Consider the following 19,967-nt stretch of genomic DNA (forward strand, 5'->3'; position numbering starts at 1 on the left):
AACACTCAAAATAACCACAGCACAGAAAAGTGAATGCTGAATTAAAAGCAAATGGGACCTTACAGTATCTTTTATAATCAATGTCTATGAATAAAGGTGAAAAACTTGTATATATAAAAAAATCAATGCATTTGGTTTAAAATGCAATCTACAACAAAGTGGTGACACGAGTCAGGGCAATAACAGCTATGCTGCTGAAACTGGTTTTATTGTTCTTCAGACCAGGGAGAGAAAAGTACATCTAAGTCTGAATTGTCAGCCTTTATCATTATTATTATCTGTGCAGTATATTTTTGGTTCCTTATCTCTGCTCCGCCATTCAATAAGATCCTGGTTGATCTTCTACCTCAGTGCCTCCTGCACTAGTCCCATATTCCATGATTCCCTTAATACCTAAAAAATCCATTGATCTCTGACTTGAATATGTAAACAGAAAATGCAGAAAACACTGCATGTTAAGTGATTCATGTAAAGGACACCCAAGTCCCTGTGAACACCAACATCTTTCAATCTCTCACGATTTAAAGAATACCCTGCCGACCTGCCTTTTCTACCAGAGTGCATTTTTCAATCTGCCATGTCCTTGCCCATTGACTTACTCTATCAATATGCACCAGTAGCCTCTCTTCATTCTAATCACAGCCCATACTGCCAGCCAGTTCTGTATCAGCAGCAAACTTGAATGTATTACACTTAATCCCCATCCAGATCAGTGATATGGATTGTGAACAGAAATATGGATGACAGAGTAGCAAAAGGTTAAACCTGTGTACTTTTAGGATCATTTTTAGATCCAAGCAGAAGATCATGTCATGCCCTAGCAGACGGACACTGCTGGGCATACAGATTACTTGTACAGATGAAGTCCCATCTTCATGAGGACAGGCTCTATCACACTAAGTGGTTTTACCTTCCACCCATGCTAAATGAGAGATTCTGAATAAACTAGCAGATCAATGCTGGACAATCAACAGGCATGCACAGAATTCTACAATGCATGAGGCCCATGACGACATTAAACCAGGTCTTAACCCGAGGGTTGAGGCCTGTTTCGGCTTCAGTCGAGGGCGCAAACCGACCTGAGGCACTGACAGTATCTGAAGCATCCATCTCCCTTCAAGTGAACGTGTTCTTTAATCTCCATTATTATCATTTGTCCTGATCTTCAATTTCTTCAGCAATATTTCCCATCTGTGATCACCTCCATGATTAATCCACCCCTCCATCAATTGCCCAACACACTCCCACTCTTGGGGCTCATGTGTGCAAGAACAAAGTGATATAATGGAGATATCCAAGATGATTTAAGGATTGGGAAGAAATTGTTTACTCTAATAGGACATATTCTTAAAAGGAAAGCTATTAAAGTGCAATGTTCGGAGAGACCAATAAAAGAAAAATCAAAGAAGAAAATTCTGAGAACAGCTGTTTTTAGGGGGTCAACTGAAAATTTAACACCCAAGGCTGATAATAGTTTTGTCCAACTAAATCTCAAGTGCGACAGAAGCAAGTCAGCTAACTGAAGATAGCTCAACCAAGATCTAACTGAATGGCAAAATAGTTTGTAAGGGCTAAATGGCACCAGTCTTTAGGACTGGCTTGGACTGCCTAATAGCTCCCCGATAATACAGTCAAGGATCACACACGCAGATGAGAGGCTATTAGAATCATGTAGCACGAGTCAATGTGAAAATGGAAAAAGGCAAATTAGAAGAAAAATCTGAAAGGCTCAATGTGACTGAAGAGACCGACTCAAAGCTTTTCTAAAGTGACAAATGGCAACAAAGTGGAAAAGATGTAACAGACTGAAGTGCATTACCCGTTCTGCGTCTCCCATCTCAAGTCATAGAGTATGTAAGTTATGAGCAAGGAAGGAATAGAGGAAAGGAGAAAAAGAGCAATATTAGAGCCACAGATAAAGAAGGAGACATAGCATTGTTTTACCAAATCAGTAAAAGTAGGAACCAAAACATTAAAACTACTATACATAAATCATCTATCATTGGTAACAGAGAAATAGGTTTGTAAGGCTTAAATTAAGTAAATACTACTTAAGTGCATTATTTTTATCCATTAAATGTAGCAGCTCTACTGTCTTGATCCAAAGAACTATTAAACTACACTCCGGATATATTACCACCTTTTGTTTCATGACGCATCTTGCAGGAGCATTCTGAATTTTTTTCTCTTAACAAGGCACAGGCAGGTTTGGATGAAGAAAACCTGTTTGAACTCATCCTCCCAGAATCCCATCATCATCCTGTTACAGTGAAACTATTCCAGTGTCTGAGCCTCAGACACATTTCCTCTAGCTGCTAACCACCCTGCACACAAGAAACACTTTTGCTCTGTATTTGTCCTTCACAACCCAGAATCTGTTTCTTTCTATCTCTCACCATTTATGCTTAAAGTTGCTCTGAAGTAGCTCTGATCACAGCAGAAAAGTCTGGCCTTATCAAGGAAAGGGTGGGAACACGAGGTGCAATCACTGAGTACCATGAACTCATGCAACAAAAGTAGAATGTTGTCCTCTAATGTGCCTAATGACAAGCAAAGAGAGTTGCAGATGGCAATTCCAAAATCACAAGTAAACGTTCTAGAATCCAATGGAACAACAGAAATTAGTATCAAGTCAGTGGACCTGCATCTGCCAGATACCTGGGAACACTGCAGTTTCAGAACAATTTCAAGGGACTTGAACTCAATCAAACTTCTAAAACAACAGTTCCTCGTTATCATCACCACAGGCCGCTTAGATAAATCAAGATCTCTTTCAACTTTTTGTGTTAGCGAATTCTAGCCCACCAGTGCTGTCCAGATTGAATATGTACCCATGCATCCAAGATCATTTTTATTTACTTTGAACAATACAATATTAGCATTAATTGTAGTTTTTACAAGTTCCCACAGCAACAAATAAACTCATGGACCCACTCACATACATGTTGTGTAGAAGGGAACAGAATATCTGATTTTTACTAAAGTAAAAACCTTGTTGCTTTTAGGTTGAAATATCAATGACTGTACCATCCATGCTGTCTACCAGATTGTTTACTAGATTTCTACTTGTTATGTTAAAACATGTTTTCTAATTTAATTCCTAAGTAACTAATGCTAATTGTAACTATGCCTCCTTGATCTTAGAATCATACAGTTCTTTCTGCCCACATTGTCCATGCCGACCGTGATGTTTATCTAGATTAAACCCATTTGTCTTAGGCCCATTATCTCTCTATGCCTCTCCTATCCAAGTACCTGTCCAAATGCCTTTGAAATGTTGTAATTGTATCTGCCTGCACCACCTCCTCTGGCAGCTCGTTCCAGAGGAGGTGACAGAGGCAGATACAATTACAATGTTTCAGTAGATCTCGTCTACTCCACTGAATCCTGGTGTCATTTAGAAACACTAACAGATATTCTTGAATTTTTTCAATTCAAAGGAAGTTATCTGTCCTCATAATTTAAATCTACAGGCCCAACTTACTCAAGGCCAGATTCCAAAATGAAACACTATTCACTCCACTAGCCTGAACAAGACTTAAAACAAAAAGTGAACTAGGTGTTAAATTTTTGTCCTGAAACCATGTGAGGAGATTGATCTTGCCATTGCTGTCAAGGGACTGCAATCTAACTGAATTCTGAGTGGAAGTAACAAAACAAAGAATACTGTTCATTAGACAAGTATATGTTGAGTGCACAAGTGACTTTGAAGATCTAACATAAATTGTTCCATACACTTAAGTTAGAAATCAAGTGAGAGTTTTATACCATTCTGAAAGGACCGTCCCTTTTGCAACTTTCTCGTACAGTTCTTCCTGCACCAACCACACCCCTTGTCATTGCGCTTTCAAATGCGACCTAAGGAGATATAACATATGCTCCTTTACCTCATCCCATCCCACCATCCAAGGATCCAAACAATCCTTTTAAGTAAAGCAGGGATTCAATTCCATTTCTTCCAATCTGCTTTTGATGCTCATAACGTCATCTCTTTATATTGGAAAAACCAAAAGCAGTATGGCCGACCACTGTACAGAACATCTTCATCCAGTCCTGAGCTTCCAATTGCCTGTCAGTTGGATTCTCCATTCAACTCCCACTCTGACCTTTCTGTCTGTGGTCTCCTGTATTGTTCCACAAGAGTCTATGTAAGCTTCAGGAACAACACCTCATTTTCCATCTGGGCATATTGTAGTCTTCTGGTCTCTATAACAAATTCAATGATTTTCTGTAACTCCATTTCACTGTATCAGAACTGGCCATTTCTGCTGCAAGTTATTCATCTGTGATAGTAACTCAGTTTTTCTCTCGCCATTGACACTGCCCAATCTCCTGGGAATTTCCCACAATTCTGACCTGCATTTCACAGCTTTTAAATCCATCTGTTTCCCTCTCTACCCAACCTCCTTCTATAACCAAATGGCTTCATTGACAACTTATTACATAAATCTGCCCTCACCCTATCAGAGATCTTCCCCTTCCACTTATCCCTCCCCCATCCTCCACGTGATTTAAAACAAACTTGTTTACTCTTTTTCCCACTTCCGACAAAGGGTCTTCAACCTGAGCATCCGTTTCTCTTTCCACAGATGCTCGCCGACCTGTTGAGCATTTCCAGCATTTTTCGATTTATCTTAGGAAATGAAAAAGTTAGCTTGAAACCTTCTAGGAAGTTTTCCTCACACAGACTGATCAATATATAGTGGCTTCTGAACAGAGCATAACTAATATAAAGCACCAAAATTATTAAAGATGAAATCATATCCTGTAGTAAAAACAACTCTAAATGTATGAGCTAAAGTGAGCTGAAGTATAGCACAGAATGAACTGTCCACATCTGTCCCAACTCTGAACAGGTTCTGCAATTTAGCACAACACATCAGCCTTTTCCCAATAACTCTACAAAGGGTCCTCTTCAAATATAGGCCCAATAAGTTTTGGAATTTTCTAGAAATTCTGCCTTTAAGTAATGTGACCCAGATATAATTGTCTCCTTTACTTTGAATGGGATACAAACTCTTCCAGTCTCTTGCCGTTAGTCTCATTTCCAAGAACTGTGGTTAAACCTTCTGCTGTATCCGCTCTTGCTTCCCACAGAAAGCAAGGACGAAACCCTTTGGAATGGATGACTTATTAAATTTGAGTAATCCAAACTACTTAGTACTATTTTATGATCCTATCCAATATCTCTTGTCTCACCTCCCAAATTTCAATATTAACTTTTCTCTTATTTTGCCATGTACTCATTGACTACCTCAGTTACTCCATCACATTTAAGTTTGGGGTATAGGTACAGTAAAATGGGTCAATCGTTTTGTACTGGAATGAGGAGAAATACTTTGATGTAGAAGGCTGCAAAAAAATTAGAATTCTGCGGATGCTGCATTGTTGCATACATTCCAAATTATCTCCACCTTGATGACTTGCCAAAGATCATTGTATCTTCCTGCCATTCTCAGTTACTGGCCAGTCCACATTTTCTTGTCCCCTGCTCACTTCACTTAACTTACTTGAGTTGTATTTGGTTATTTTCACTCCTAATTTTAATTCCTCCCTTTCTGTGACTATAATAAAACTAATTAAACTTACTTTCAGCAAGATGTTCTTAACTAAAATACAATTTACAGAGTCAGATTTATACAGCATGGAAACAGGCCCTTCAGCCTAACATGCCAGCCAAATTGTCTACCTCAGCTAATCCCATTTGTTTGCATTTGGCCCACATCTCTCTAAACTTTTCCTATCCATGTACCCATCTAAATGTCTTTTAAATGCTGTAATTGTATCAGCCTCTACAGCTTCTTCTTTCAGCGTATTTCATATACTGCCCACTTTGTGTGTGGAAAAAGTTGTCCCCCAAGTCCCTTTTAAATCTTTCCCTTCTCATCTTAAATCTATGTCCTAGTTCTAGACTCCCTTATCCTGGGGAAAAGATTGTGACCATATCGATGCCCCTCATGATTTTATATACTTCTATTTGGCCATCTCCCTCCACCCCCACCCCAACTCCTGTGCTCCAGAGAAAGTAGCCCCAGCCAATCCAGCCTCTCCTCCTAAGTCAAGACCTCCAGTCCCAGTAACATCCTCATGAATCTTTTATGAACCCTTTCCAGTTTAATGACATCCTTCCTATAGCTGGACAACCAGAAATGCACACAATACTTCAAGAGTGGTCTCACCAATGACTTGTACAGTCGTAACATGACATCCCAACTCCTGTACTCAGTGCCCAGACCGACGAAGGCGAGTGTGCCAAATGCCTTCTTCATCACACTGTCTACCTGTGTCACTACTTTCAGGGAACTATGTACCTGTACCCCTCAACCTTTCTGTTCTACAACATTCTCCAGGGCCTGACCACTTACTGTGCATGTCCTGCCCTAGTTTAACTTACCAAAATGCAACCCCTCGCCCTTCTCAGAGTTAAATTCCATCTACTATTCTTTGGCCCACTCCCCCAGTTGATCGAGATCCTGTTGTAATCTTAGATAACTCTTTTCACTGTACCACCAATTTTGGTGTCATCCACAAAACTTACTAACTATGCCAACTACATTCTCATCCAAACTGTTAATACAGATGACAAACAAAAGTGGACCCAGCACTGTGGCACACCACGGGTCACAGGCCTCCAATCTGAAAAACAACCCTCCATGACCACCCTCTGATTCCTTCCACCAAGCCAATTTTGTACCCAAGTATCTATCTCACACTGGATCCCATATGATCTAATTGAGTTTCCTAAAACTGGATCCAACATTGCTTCCTTCCTAAGTGGATGAGAAAAATATGGATTCAAAGTGTTTTCCTGTTCACATTTTAGGAATTCTTTATCCTTATGGTCTTCCTCATTTGTAATAAACAAACAGGCTACAATTATCCTGACTATCCCAAGATCCCAAAACCCTTATATCAGGGTAACAGTTAATACTCGACATGTTTCAGATTAGATACTACCAATGACTAACAGGAAAGGTGATGTGCCATTTTACATGTCTCAGTGTAAATGAAGCATTTGTAGCTGATACCCCTCAAAAAGCAGGGGTAGATTTAGTCCTGAAGAAGGGTCCTGACCCGAAACGTTGACCGCCTGCTTTTCTCCACAGATGCTGCCTGGCCTGCTGAGTTCCTCCAGCATCATCGTGTTTTTCATCAGGAATAGGTTTAACTTTGGCGTAGGTCTTACTTTGATACGATTAGCTGAGAATGCCAGAGCTGCAGCCTGTTTAGCCCCCTGCTCAATCTTAGTTAAACTGACTGTTCTTAACGCAATTCTTATTCTTAACCATACACACCGCATATTATACAGAAGGGGAAGACAGTATTGAAATTATTTATTCAACCCTTTTTGATAATTTTTTCTCCTCCCACCTTTTTTACTTTGATTTTTGTGTCTCTTTTCCACTTGCCTAGAATCTGACTAGAGAAACCAATCTGACAAATGTCAAATGTACACCTCTCATCATATTGGGAATGGCTCACAGCAAGTAATTAATGAAAAAAAATCAAAGACAGCTTCTTGCAGCAGTTGTCATTTCTTCTGCACTGAACTAAAAAACCAGGATACTGCCTACAGTCAATGCCTTTGTCTCTTCAAACAAATTCATAGCAATTGAGTGGCATGGGAGTCTGACACTTAATTACTTGATCAGGTCTCTTCACTCATTTTCATGCAATTGAACATCTACCATCAGAGGCATATAACCCTCGTTATTGAGTTTCAAATGAGATTGGTGGTGAACTGCACGTAAAGGTGTGAAAAGCGACATTCATAGACTTTGGGATGCATAACAAAACAACCATCAGCGTCAATTACATACAACTTAGCAGTGAACTGATTTTAGCCTCTGTGAGTGAAGTTAGTTTGACTGACAGACTGACTGACTGACTTCCAGGTGACCAACATCATTAAAGCAACTGCTGCAGAAAGCATTTTTGCATCGAACATAGAACAGTACAGCACTGGACAGGCCATTCAGCCCAGAATGTTGTGCTGATCTTGATACCTATTCATACTAAATGTCCTCTTCCTGCGTATCATCCATATCCCTCCATTCCTTTCACATTCATGTGTCTACCTAAAAGCCTCTTACACTCCACCAAACTGCCTGCTTCCACTACAACCTGATAACCCATTCCAGACACCCATCATTCTCTGCGTAAAATACATCCCCCTCACATCGCCTTTAAACTTCCTCCTAATTAGTGTTAAGCTTTAAAACAAACATTTAAATGTATTGTGTATTAGATCTGCTTGCATTGGTTAAATTAATAATTCAATGTTGCTAAAATAACATTCAACCATGCTCTATAATAATCTCTACATAACTATTGAACTCAATGAGCTAAATGGACTATGAACAAATACGTAAATACGAGGAGAATTTACAATTTGCTTAAATGCTAATTGCGACATTTAATTTGCCACTTAAAATGTTCTTGTTCCACCTACAAATCTTCCCTTTATCTGCACCACCAATGAGTCCCACCCCCATGATGAGTCAGGACCCTGACCCTATAGTCAAGGTCATAGTGTGGACAACTCTGGCCCAGATCTTGTGATGTTATTTCCTCCCGAATGAATAACTAACTACATCTCCTTAAATTCTGTGGAGGAATGTGGGCTGCTACTATTGCGCACAAATTATATGTTGCTTGTTTCCTCTTTATTTTCCTCCACTTCTTTCTCAAGTTTTCAGGCAATTATTCATTAATAATCCATTTAATCTACATCTTCTTCTAAACCTTAAATTCACTCTTTTTTACCATGCATTTCTCCTTTTAGTATACCAATTCTGTTCCCAGCCACAAAACTCCCTTCCTAATGAAATCTGTAGCTATTTTCCCCCAATGAATCTAGTGCAAACCTATTCAAGATGGAATTTAACATGGCTGCTGGGTGACAGCAGGTATTAGCCAGCAGCAAGCAAAAATAATTAAGGGGGTGATCAGTGGAAGATTTTGCAATCAGTTTGCAATTTTGTCAGATATCAAAATGAGGAAATGGAATCACACAGATGTGTTTATGTCAGTTAAGTAGAGACATGGTACTATCATGGACCTGTTCCTAATGTTTGTTTCTGAGACACATCTTGTGAAGTTACAACTATAGAAGGAGAGACACTCCAATAATATTATGGGCCAAAGTATTTATTCTTTCTTTCATTATTCTATAAATTTTCCAGTTCTCTCATGCTCCAAGTCTGTGCTACAGATATGGCAGTTTCTTCATATTCATATTACTTCATAGTTTCACATTTGCTTACAACTTAGGAGGCCATTAGGCCCATCAAATCCATGCCTGCTCTCAGTACAATCCAATTTCCACACTTCTCTCTCAAGTGCCCGTCAACTCTTCCCCGATTCTCCAACCATCCACCAACATTAGGGATAATTTACAGTGGTCAATTAAAATATCGATTACATCTTTGGGATGAGAGGGGAAACCAGAGCACTTGGAGTATATCCACGTGGTCAAAGGGAGAGCATGCAAACTCTACTCAGACAGTACTGGAGGTCAGGATCAAACCAGAGACGTTATTGTGCCCATTTCTCAGTTATCAGCTTGCTATCGTCTGACAGTTTACTTAGTTGAAATCGGCAATACACAGCCAATCTACAGATGCAGAAAACTCTTTGCATGTCTTCATGCATGTATGGATCTGTTCATGCATGTATGGATGTCTGAACAGAGATGGAAAATATAAACCACGGTCATTTTCCTATTAACCAGGCAATTAACTGAAGCTGCCGAGGTACTACCCAAACTTGAAAGAGTTGCAGCTAAGGTGCAAAATTGAAATCTCCCAAAGATGGGTTTTCTTAAGCAGCTGGATAACCAAAAGCAAGGCTCCACCTTTGCAACCTCCATTGTGTATATGGGAGAAACAGAACAATTGTTCAAAGTCAGTACTCGGACTTATTCAAATGATATAAATTTCTTTTCTCAACCAATCGAAACGCAGCTCAATAAGGTTTGATTGAATTGAATCACCTCACGGCAAAAGGTCAAACCTTGCAAAGATGTATTTTTGCTCCACCTATCAAGAATAGAGCTAACATTGCAGAACAGTGGACGAGTGTGTCAGAAATGGGTTAATCTGAATTTGAACACAAAGGCTAACATTAAAATAAACTCTGTACCCTTGGGCTAGCAGAAGTCTTCCAATTGGTCACAGTTGTTAAGGAACAGAAAGTTACCTATGATGGAAATGTTTGCAGTCTCTCCACAACAAAATTTATTCACTTTATAATCTCAACAACTTTGACCATCAACAACTTTAACCAGTATGACAGAGTGTGGGATTTGGACTGCAAAACTATGTGATTCCACATCCAACTTTCTTTCAGGTGATCTCAGGCACGATTACTTCTTAACACTCCATGAGATCCCTTCCAAATGCTACCAAACTCTCAGAGCACCCAAGACTACAAATGCTCTTTTCCAAATTCCCAGTGACCACATCCCAGCCCACTGAGCTTGGATGGCAGAGGATGGCCATGCAGACAACCTCTCCGTGGGACAGTGACCTAGGTTACAACTCTCTGCTTGCTTACTTCCAAGTGTCTGATACTTCCCCACCCTAGTTCTCACTGCTATCTAATTCTGCACAACCTTTAACAATCAGCTTCCCCTCCACCTCCTGCAACTCATCCACTTATTGCTTGGCACATGCTTGGTTTTCACCTTAATGAGATGGAGGCACTTAGTACACAAAACTTATGAAAGTGATATGGAAATGCCCGGAGGCAAGCAAAAGAAACAGAAGATGAAATAGCAGAGAGATGAAAGTGGGTCTGTTAGAACTTGAGAGATAGACACAACAGCAAGCAGCGAGTTAGAAAAAGACTAGAAGAATTAGATCAGGAAAGGACCAGAGGAGTATGGAAATGGAAACAATTTTTACTGTCTGTGAATAATGCCCTGGAATATTAATCTGTAATTTTAAAACTATTGAGTTGGCTATTGCAGAACCCCTGACCTTAATCTTATCGAGATTCAGGGCTGCCTGAGTACTACATCATTGCAAATATTACACACTTGCTTAAAATAGGGTGCAGTGATAAACTAGAAACCACAGAGCAGAATTTTATCTTCTATGGAAGAGCAAGTTCTAGAAATAAATCAGGAACATAATAAGCAGTCACTTAGACAGGATTAGAGAAAGTTAGCATGGATTTGTGCATGGAAAATCATGTCTAGTCCAATGAAAGAGTAACAGAGAGTGTCAATGAGGGAAACATTGTTGATGTTATATGTATTTCCAAAACTTGTTTGATAAGAGTGCCACATAATAGGTTAATAACGTAAAAGCCATAAAATAAGAGGCTGTAGCTACATGCTAAGAAACAGAGTAGTAGTTAAGGGTTGTCTATATGACTGGATAGAAGTGAAAAATGTTCCTCAGTGTACTTGGATCTTTGCTTTCCTTGATATAGATTAGTGACTTGGACTTGGACGTACAATTTCCAAATTTAGAATGTAACACAAAAACTTGGGAGTTGTGAACTGTGAGGATGAAAGCCATAGACTTCAAGGAGATAGAGGTAAGCTGGTAAAATGTGAAATGTAACATTTTGATATGAAGAATGAGAAGAGCCAAACAAACCAGAGGGCACAAGTTTTTTTTGAAAGGGAACAAAAGCAGAGATCCAGGGGTATGTTCACAGTTCTCTGAAAGTGACAGGACTGCGACAGTGGCCTTTATATGTGGAAAAAGAGCATCAGAGTAAAAGAACAGTCAGCAACCTGTGGATTACTGTGTCCATTTCTGTGCACCACACTTTAGGAAATATACAAAGGCTTTAAAGAGGCTTCAGAAGAGATTTACTAAAATGATTCCGGGATGAGGGACTTTAGTTGTATGGATAGACTGGTGAAGCTGGGGTTGTTTTCCTCGGAACAGTGAAGGGATCTGATGGAGGAATTTAAAGTCATGAAAGGTATAGACAGAGCAGATAGAAAGGAGCTGCTTCCATTGGTGAAAAGGTCAAGAACAGGGGAAATGGAATGACAGTGAAATGGCAAAAGAACAAGAAGTGACATAATAAAAAAAAATTTTCTTCATTATGGTGTGAGTGTTTAGGGCTTTACTAGCTCTGCCACTATGCTACCCTTCTGAATTCTAGATGCAATTCTAGAGTTCAAAAGGGAACTGGACAAGGATCTGAAACAAAGATATTTTCAGGGCTTCGGGGAAAGCGCAAGAGATGGGAATCACCGGGACTTCTCTAACTGGTAATGGAGTTGAATGGCCTCCCCCCCATACCGTAACTATTCTGATTACGTCACAACTGTGCTACAGCCCAAATTCACTGAATAATTCTGTTCTCTCTTACTTTGGAGGTGGCACAGTAGTCCACTTATTTAAAACAAGAACAACAAAGAAGTTCAACACCATACAGGACAGAGCAGTCCACTTGATAGGCACCCCATCTACAACCATTACTCATCCCACCATTGGTGCACAGTAGCAGCAGTTTGTACCATCTTTAGTACTCCTGCAGCAACTCGTTGGACAGCACCTTCCAAACCCATGACCTCTACTAGCTAGAAAGAGGAGGGTGGCAGAAGCATGGGGAACACCACCACTCAGAAGTTGCCTCCAAGCCACACACCATCCCGACTTGGAAATATATCACTGTTCCTTCACTGTTGCTGGTTCAAAATCCTGGAACTCTCTCCCTAACAGCATTGTGGGCATACCCACACCTCAAGGACTGCAGCAGTTCAAGAAGGCAGGTCACCACCATCTTCTAAAGGGCAACTAGGGATTGGCAATTAAATGCTGGCTCAGCCTGCAAAGACCCACACCCCTTGAATGAATACATTAAAAAAATTTCCTTCTCAATTTAAGGCATGCCAGGTGAGAAGAGTTCATAAAAGAGATAACCCTTTTGGCATTATAAAAGGCATTATACAGCTGATGTAATGCTTCAAATAGCAGCAATACAGTTTAATAAATATTATCAACTATCCTGATAATTCTTTAAATGATATTTAAATAAGAAAATTCCACTTTCCTGCCAGAGTTAAGGTGCCTGATTCCTGCACAACTGCACACAGAATTTCCAATGGAGAAACATACGATTTTGCTTATCTCTAATCACATAACAGTAGAGGCAACCACATACTTCTGACCTGGATTCCTTACATATCAACTACAAGTTGAAACTCTCTGGTCCAGTATTCAGTGATTCGGCAACTCCCGTGGTCTAACATGTTTTGAACCTGCAGCATAGATCTGTACTAATTAACTAATTCTAATGAAGATCTAAAATTAACTAAAATCTATGCTATTCTGTAGCCATTTCACCTACCAGTGCAACTTCTGTGATCTCAGAGACAATGTTTCTGACTTACAGAAACTTTTGGTCACAGACAGTTCTCAGAAGGGACCCAGGGAGCTCTATATTTAAAAGAACAGTTCTGCTCAGAGGATGATGATCAGGGGGCATTTTCTGTGGTCTGGCACTGGTCAGGTCCCAAGGGTACCAGACTAAAGAGTTTCAACCTGTTATCACTTTTTCCACACATGTTAAACAACTATTAAAAATACTGAACTAAAACAAAAAACTTATGTCTGCCTACACTTGAAATAGCCTTTCATATCTCCTTTCTGAAGTAAGTATCTCAGATCAAATATTTATCATGTTTGTTTTCAGCAAGGTACAAGGTGAAGAAAATAATTAAAAATAACTTACCAAACTATCCAATCCACCTCCCAAAAGATCCACAGCTCCCATTTGCATTGAAGACATCTGTGGTACATTGACAGGAGGACCCAGGTCAAGGTTCAAGAGATCACCCAGAAGGTCACCTTGGGATGGAATAACTTGAGGCTGCTGTTCCAAAGTCAAGTTTGTTGTAGTTGTTGGCCCAACTGGACTATCTGGCTCACTTCTGGAGGGGAAACAAAGAGCAACGTGGCTTTAAAATAATGACCATTCTCACATTAAATACCATATCAGATGAGAAGCATGTGAAGTATCAGAGGAAATGAGTGATAGTACAGATTATACCAGGTCTGTTACTGACTGCTGTATCCTACTGTGAGCACATACTGCTCAGAGAGAAGACATAGACCATTTAGTCAGCTGTTTGAAATATAATCCTTCCATAATTGCAGCTTGTCATAGCCTAATATACAACAGATCTACGTGTGGTGCATTTAACTTTGGTGATTTTAGTGAGAATGAACAGGAGTTAACAGTGCAACACAAGCATCACAAGGCAGTATAATCTTTGAGGAATTTAATATTACTTATGCAAATTATATTGAATGGGCAAGTGTTAGAAATGAAGGCAGCAAGGTCACTCATCAGCTTTCTGCTCACATTTTACAAGGCAACACAATTCGATGTCACAGCGCTATGATGCCACAGCATCAACCTTGAATAGTTTCAAAATCCAAATTTCCACAAACACTGAGCAATTAAGCTTTTGGACAATAGTTAAATAGTTACTCTGCTCTCTGCCAACCCCAATAGTTGACTGAGACTGCCAATAACAAGGTCACAAACTAGTCACCTGTCGTTAACTGTGAAAACATCAACGACCAAAATTTAAATGATCAGGCAACTGTTGATATTTAGCTCTGACCGTTACTTGCAGTTATTGGATATTACGTGGCCTCCATGAAGGTAGAGAATACTTCTGTGACAATATCTGCATCTAGTTAGTGCCTTTAGTGTAGTAAAAACGTTTCAAGTTACTTCACAAACAAAATTTAATACCAAAGGGATCACTGGGGCAACAGACAATGTCAGAGTTGCTGCTTATCAAAACTCAAGCAAGCAACTCTACAGAATGGACGGACAGCAACAATTATCTCTATAGTAAGAGGAAGATTTCTAATAACTACCAAAACAAGAGGTCATTTGCTGAACTAGTTACAGTTTTTGATGAACTTCAGTGAAGAATGTGAAGCAATGTAATATCACATATCAAAATATTAATATAAGCCCAAGGCAAATTAGAGTCACCAACTATGAAATCCTGAGATATACTTCCTTGAGAACCACCAGCAATTCTGCATCTGCTGGCATTTCTCTACCTAACTGATGGAAAAGCTTGGGACTCCCAGATAAGTGCGTGCTATGTTTGCAACTTCAAATCCTGCTGAGGAATCCTCAATGCTGTCATTCCAACTGCTGTCTGACTCTGAACAGTTTATGGAATCCAATGGTGCAGCACCAATTTCTAGAGGTTCCTCAGTGGTTACACTGGGAATTCTTTCCGCTGAACCAGTGCCAGTTCCAGTGACCACATTCATCTCAATGGAGGGGGAAGGCTGAATGGGAGAGATACATTTCAGGTAGTTTGCATTGATTAAGTTAACTTTAAACTACTTAATTGTTCATGAATATTTTCTAATAATTCCATTTATTCTAAATTATTTTTAGAATAGATTAGTTTTTGCATAATTTTGATGTTATGAAAGTAGATTGGCTGGGTGTTCAAGCACTTGTGAGATTTGTAATTGGAAGGTCCTCTCCCTCAGAGCTCAGGTAGCAGCCATCTTTATTCAGGAAGCTCCCATTGCAATATCTGCTCTAGGTAAGTGCAGACAGAAAGGGTATAAGGGAACAGGAAGCACAGGGAGCTTAAACTCCTGGTAAATTCTGGGACCATACCCATCATGCAGAGATGAAGCTGCAGATACCATATACTATAAATGTACTAACAGCTCAAGGCCAAGATCTTCCAATGAACAGAAACTCATTTTATACGTACATTAAGGGCAACAGAGTAAACAAGGATAGAGTAAGAACCATTAAGGACAAAGTGGCAATCTGTGTGTGGATCTAGAGGACATAGGTGAGGTCTTATATGAATATTCCTCATCTGAATTCACTGAGCGTGAAATTGTAGTTGGCGAATTCAGGGAGGGAGAGATGAAATTCTAGAACAGGTTATCATTGAAAATGAGGAGATACGATTTAAGAATTAGTGGTCTTAAAGATGAATAAGTACCCAGGACCTGATGAGATGCATCCCAGACTGCCATGGGATACAACGGAGAAAATTGCTGCAACCTCGTCAGAGATTTTTAAATCTTTGCTGGTCAAAGGAATGGTGCCAGATAACTAGAGGATAGCAAATGTGCTAGCTTTATTCAAGAAGGGCAGCAGGGTTAAGCCTAGTAATTATGGGCCTGTGAGTCTAACATTAGTAATAGGAAAAATATTGGAAAAAATTCTGAGGGACAGAATTAATCTACATTTGGAAGGCAGGGATTAATCAAAGATAGTTAGCGTGGGTTTTTAGGAGATCCTGTCTCACCATTATAACTGAATACTTTGAAGAAGTAGCACAATGTTAGTAAGTGCAGTGTGGTTGATTTAGCCTAAATGGAGTTCAATAAGGCCTTTGACAAGGTTCCACATAGGAGACTGGTCCAAAAAGTTAGAGCCCACCATTGGAACGCAGGGCAAGGTGGATCCAAATTTGGCTAGGTAATGGGAAACAGATGTTGATGGTAGAGTATTTTCTTTTCTGATTGGAAGCCCATAACCAGCAATGTACAATAGGAATCAGAGCTGTTTATTATTGACCTTGCTGCTTGTTATGTACATTAACAACCTGGATGTGAATGCAGAAGTTATGATTAGGTGGTTTCTATATGACAGGATAATTGGTGTTGTTTCTGATGGCGGGAAGATAGTTGTAGGTTACAGGATGACACTGATCAGTTGGTGAGATGGCAATTAATGCTAATAAGTGCAAGGTGATTCGCTTTGGGAGGAGTAATAAAGGTAGGACATACACAATGAATTGTAAGGCTCTAAGGAGCATTAAGGAAGAGGTTGACCTTGTTATAAAAGTCCAAGGATCCCTGAAAGTGACAGCATAGATAGACAAAGGGTATTTGAAGTACTTGCCTTCATTATCCAGAGCACAGAATACAAGAGAAAGGAGGAAGGGAAGTTGTGGTACAACTTTATAAAACTTTGGTTAGGCCATGGCTGGAATACTGTGTACAGTTCTGGTCACCAAACTAAAGGAAGGCATGAATGCCCTGGAGAGGGTATAGAGGAGATTCACCAGGATGTTGCCTGGGATGGAGTGTTTCAGTTTTGGAGAGACTGGGTAGACTGAGTTTGTTTTCCTTGCAGCGAAGGAGACTGAAGGGGATATACAAAATTATGAGAGGCATAGACAGGATAGATAGTAGTAAACTCTTCCCAAGAGCAGAGGTATATAAAACTAGTGGAGGTTGAAAATGAAGAGCAAGAGGTTTAGAGGCAGAATTTTTTTTCCATCCAGAGGGTAGTTAAAATCTGGAGCACACAGTCTGAGTGGGTGACGGAGGCAGGTACTCTCACAACATGAGCATTTGAATCACCTAGGCATTGAAGGCTGGTAAATGGGATTATTAGGGAAAGGTACTTGATAATCAACTCGGACATGGTGAGCTGATGAAATCTGTCTACTATAGCATTTCTCTCATGGTTACTAACCCTCCAAGTTGTAATGGCAAGTGCTTGCGATGGATTCCATGACTACCCTCTACAAATGCATTTGGTGGCTTGTGATAAACAGATGCCAATGATCCAATATGACAGATGAGCTCATCCAGCAATGTTGGTTCAATCAGGTCAGTCTCCTCTGAGATCAGCGGCTTTTCAGACAGGACCACCTCTTTTGCCGCTACGGGGTCTGTGGACAGCAGACGCCAATAAATGTAGCCACGGTCACGGAGATCAGGATTATCGGAATCCTAGAAACAGACAAAAAAAGCATTCATAAATCTAGTCTTTGTCACATAAGATTATAGTGACGGTTACATACTCTGCAAATGAATCATCATCTCTTTAGCACAGTGACACAGTAACTGTAAACAAAAAGCCCCTGCAAGGTTACTGTTTTATAAAAACTTGGTTCATCATTAATTGAAGCAATAAAAGGCAAACATTCACATGTTCAGAGGGCAGCTAGTTATTTCCATACTTAGCACTTCAAGCATGTTATTTCATAAAATGAGAGTTATATAGAATAACTACAACTTGCATAAATGCAGTGCAGACCAAAGGGAATTAGCTGTATCATGCAGAGTCTAAACACCATGAAATAAGAGCTCTTTACTTAAGTAGCATCAGAGTAAATTGGTGCCTCGGTCAGACAGAGGTTCTGTTGTGTATTTTGTGTGGATGTTTGAAAAGACACTAGATGAACAATGAATTTGGAATTAAATAACAGCGACTGTTATAATTAGATTAATGCTGCAAATGACAATACATTTAATCATTTACTGTATACAATTATGCATTACAAAGTTCAGAATCTTGGGCTAATTGAATAACCTTCATTTAAATGGATACAGGAAAGACTAATAAAGGGAAGCAAACATGGCAAATTGTGTTTAACAAACTTGATTGGGTTTTTTTTAAATGAATTAAGGAATTAGATGAGAGAAATGGAGTTGACTTTGAAAGTTCAAAAGATATTGAAGACTGACTATATATTATGGCTTATTCGTAAAATTGAAGCCAATGGAATCAGAAAAGCTGGGAAAAAAATACTATCAGATGAAACACTTAGAGATATGGAAAAGAGCACAGGTGTGAAACTAACTGGATTACTCTAGTCTGTAGAAGAGCTCAAATTGGTTGGTAAATAATCTAGTTGAACTCATTCAAGGAAAAGCTGTAGTCTCATTTTAAAATGGTGCCATAATCTCAGCATTTCCTTTGGTAATAAGAAGAATAGCTTGAGTTCAAAAGTATCCATATGGCCGATATCCAACTATACAATAATAAAACCCACATTTTTGCTTTCTAAACTAGCTAATATGCCCTCAGATTCTTCTCTAGTGAGGGATATACTTGCATTGAACATTTATCCGAGAAGGTTCACTAGGTTGATTCCCAGGATGAAGAGGATGCCTCAGAACAAAAATGGAAGTTAGTAGTTGACTATTCAGCTCTTTGAACCTACCCTGTCATTCAATATGATCAAGGCTGATCATCCAAACTCAGCGCTTTGTTTCTGCTTTCTTCCCATATCCCTTGATCTCATTAGCCATTAGAACTTTATCTAATTGCTTGAGCATACTGCAGGGCACCAATGCTCAATACAAGAGGGCATGGCTTTAAAGTAATGGGTGGGAAGTTCAAGGGAGACATCAAAGGAAGGTTTTTTTACCCAGAGAGTGGTTGGGGCATGGGATGCGTTGCCTGAGGCGGTGGTGGAGGCAGGTACATTGGTCAAATTCAAGAGATTACTAGATAAGCATATGGAGGAATTTAAAATAGAGGGATATGCGGGAGGAAGGGGTTAGATAGTCTTAAGTGAGGTTTAAAGGTTGGCATAACATTGTGGGCCAAAGGGCCTGTATTGTGCTGTACTGTTCTATGTTCTATATATATTAATTGATTTGGCCTTAACTGCATTTATGGTGAAGAATTCTGTAGGTCCACCACTCTCTGGGTGAAGAAATTTCTCTTCGTCTCAGTCTTAAATGGTTTATCTCATTTCCTTATTTCTGGACTTCCACACCACTGGAGTATCTTTCCTGTATCTAGGATGTCTTGTTCCATCAGGATTTTATAAATTTCAGTGAGGTGCTTTCTCATCCTTCTAAACTGTAACAAATCTTCCCAATCTCACTTCAAATGGTAGTCCAGCCATTCCAGGAATCAGTTTGGTGCACTCCCTCCATAGTAAGAACACCCTTCCTCAGATAAGGAGAATAAAACTGCACACAATACTCACGGTATGGTCTCACCAAAGCAGTAAGACATCCCTGCTCCTGTACTCAAATCCTCTCGCAATAAAGGCTAACATACAATTTGCCACCTTAAGTGCCTGCTGAATCAGCATGCTTACTTTCAGCAACTGATGTACAAAGACACCCAGGACTTGTTGTACCTTTCCCAATCTATCAACATTCAGGTAACAATCTGCCTTCCTGGTTTTGACACCAAATGGATAACACGACCTTTATCCACATTATAACCATATC

The 19,967-nt window shown here is 39.6% G+C and overlaps 1 protein-coding gene across 3 annotated transcripts in view; it reads right to left on the reverse strand.

Moving 5' to 3' along the window:
- The window catches only part of ap2b1 (adaptor related protein complex 2 subunit beta 1), a 209,460-nt gene that overhangs the window by 115,776 nt on the left and 73,717 nt on the right, over positions 1 to 19,967 (reverse strand). For 2 of the 3 annotated variants that reach the window (XM_052035359.1, XM_052035360.1), the window contains exons 13-15: positions 17,464 to 17,723; positions 13,705 to 13,903; positions 1,820 to 1,837 (exon numbers count right to left, since the gene is read on the reverse strand). In XM_052035359.1, the coding sequence (XP_051891319.1) occupies positions 1,820 to 1,837; positions 13,705 to 13,903; positions 17,464 to 17,723 (477 nt within the window). The remainder of the gene's footprint in view (positions 1 to 1,819; positions 1,838 to 13,704; positions 13,904 to 17,463; positions 17,724 to 19,967) is intronic. The other variant, XM_052035361.1, reaches the window with a different exon arrangement.

This window comes from Pristis pectinata, chromosome 21 (genome assembly GCF_009764475.1).
Source record: "Pristis pectinata isolate sPriPec2 chromosome 21, sPriPec2.1.pri, whole genome shotgun sequence".
Classification (NCBI taxonomy): Eukaryota; Metazoa; Chordata; class Chondrichthyes; order Rhinopristiformes; family Pristidae; genus Pristis; species Pristis pectinata.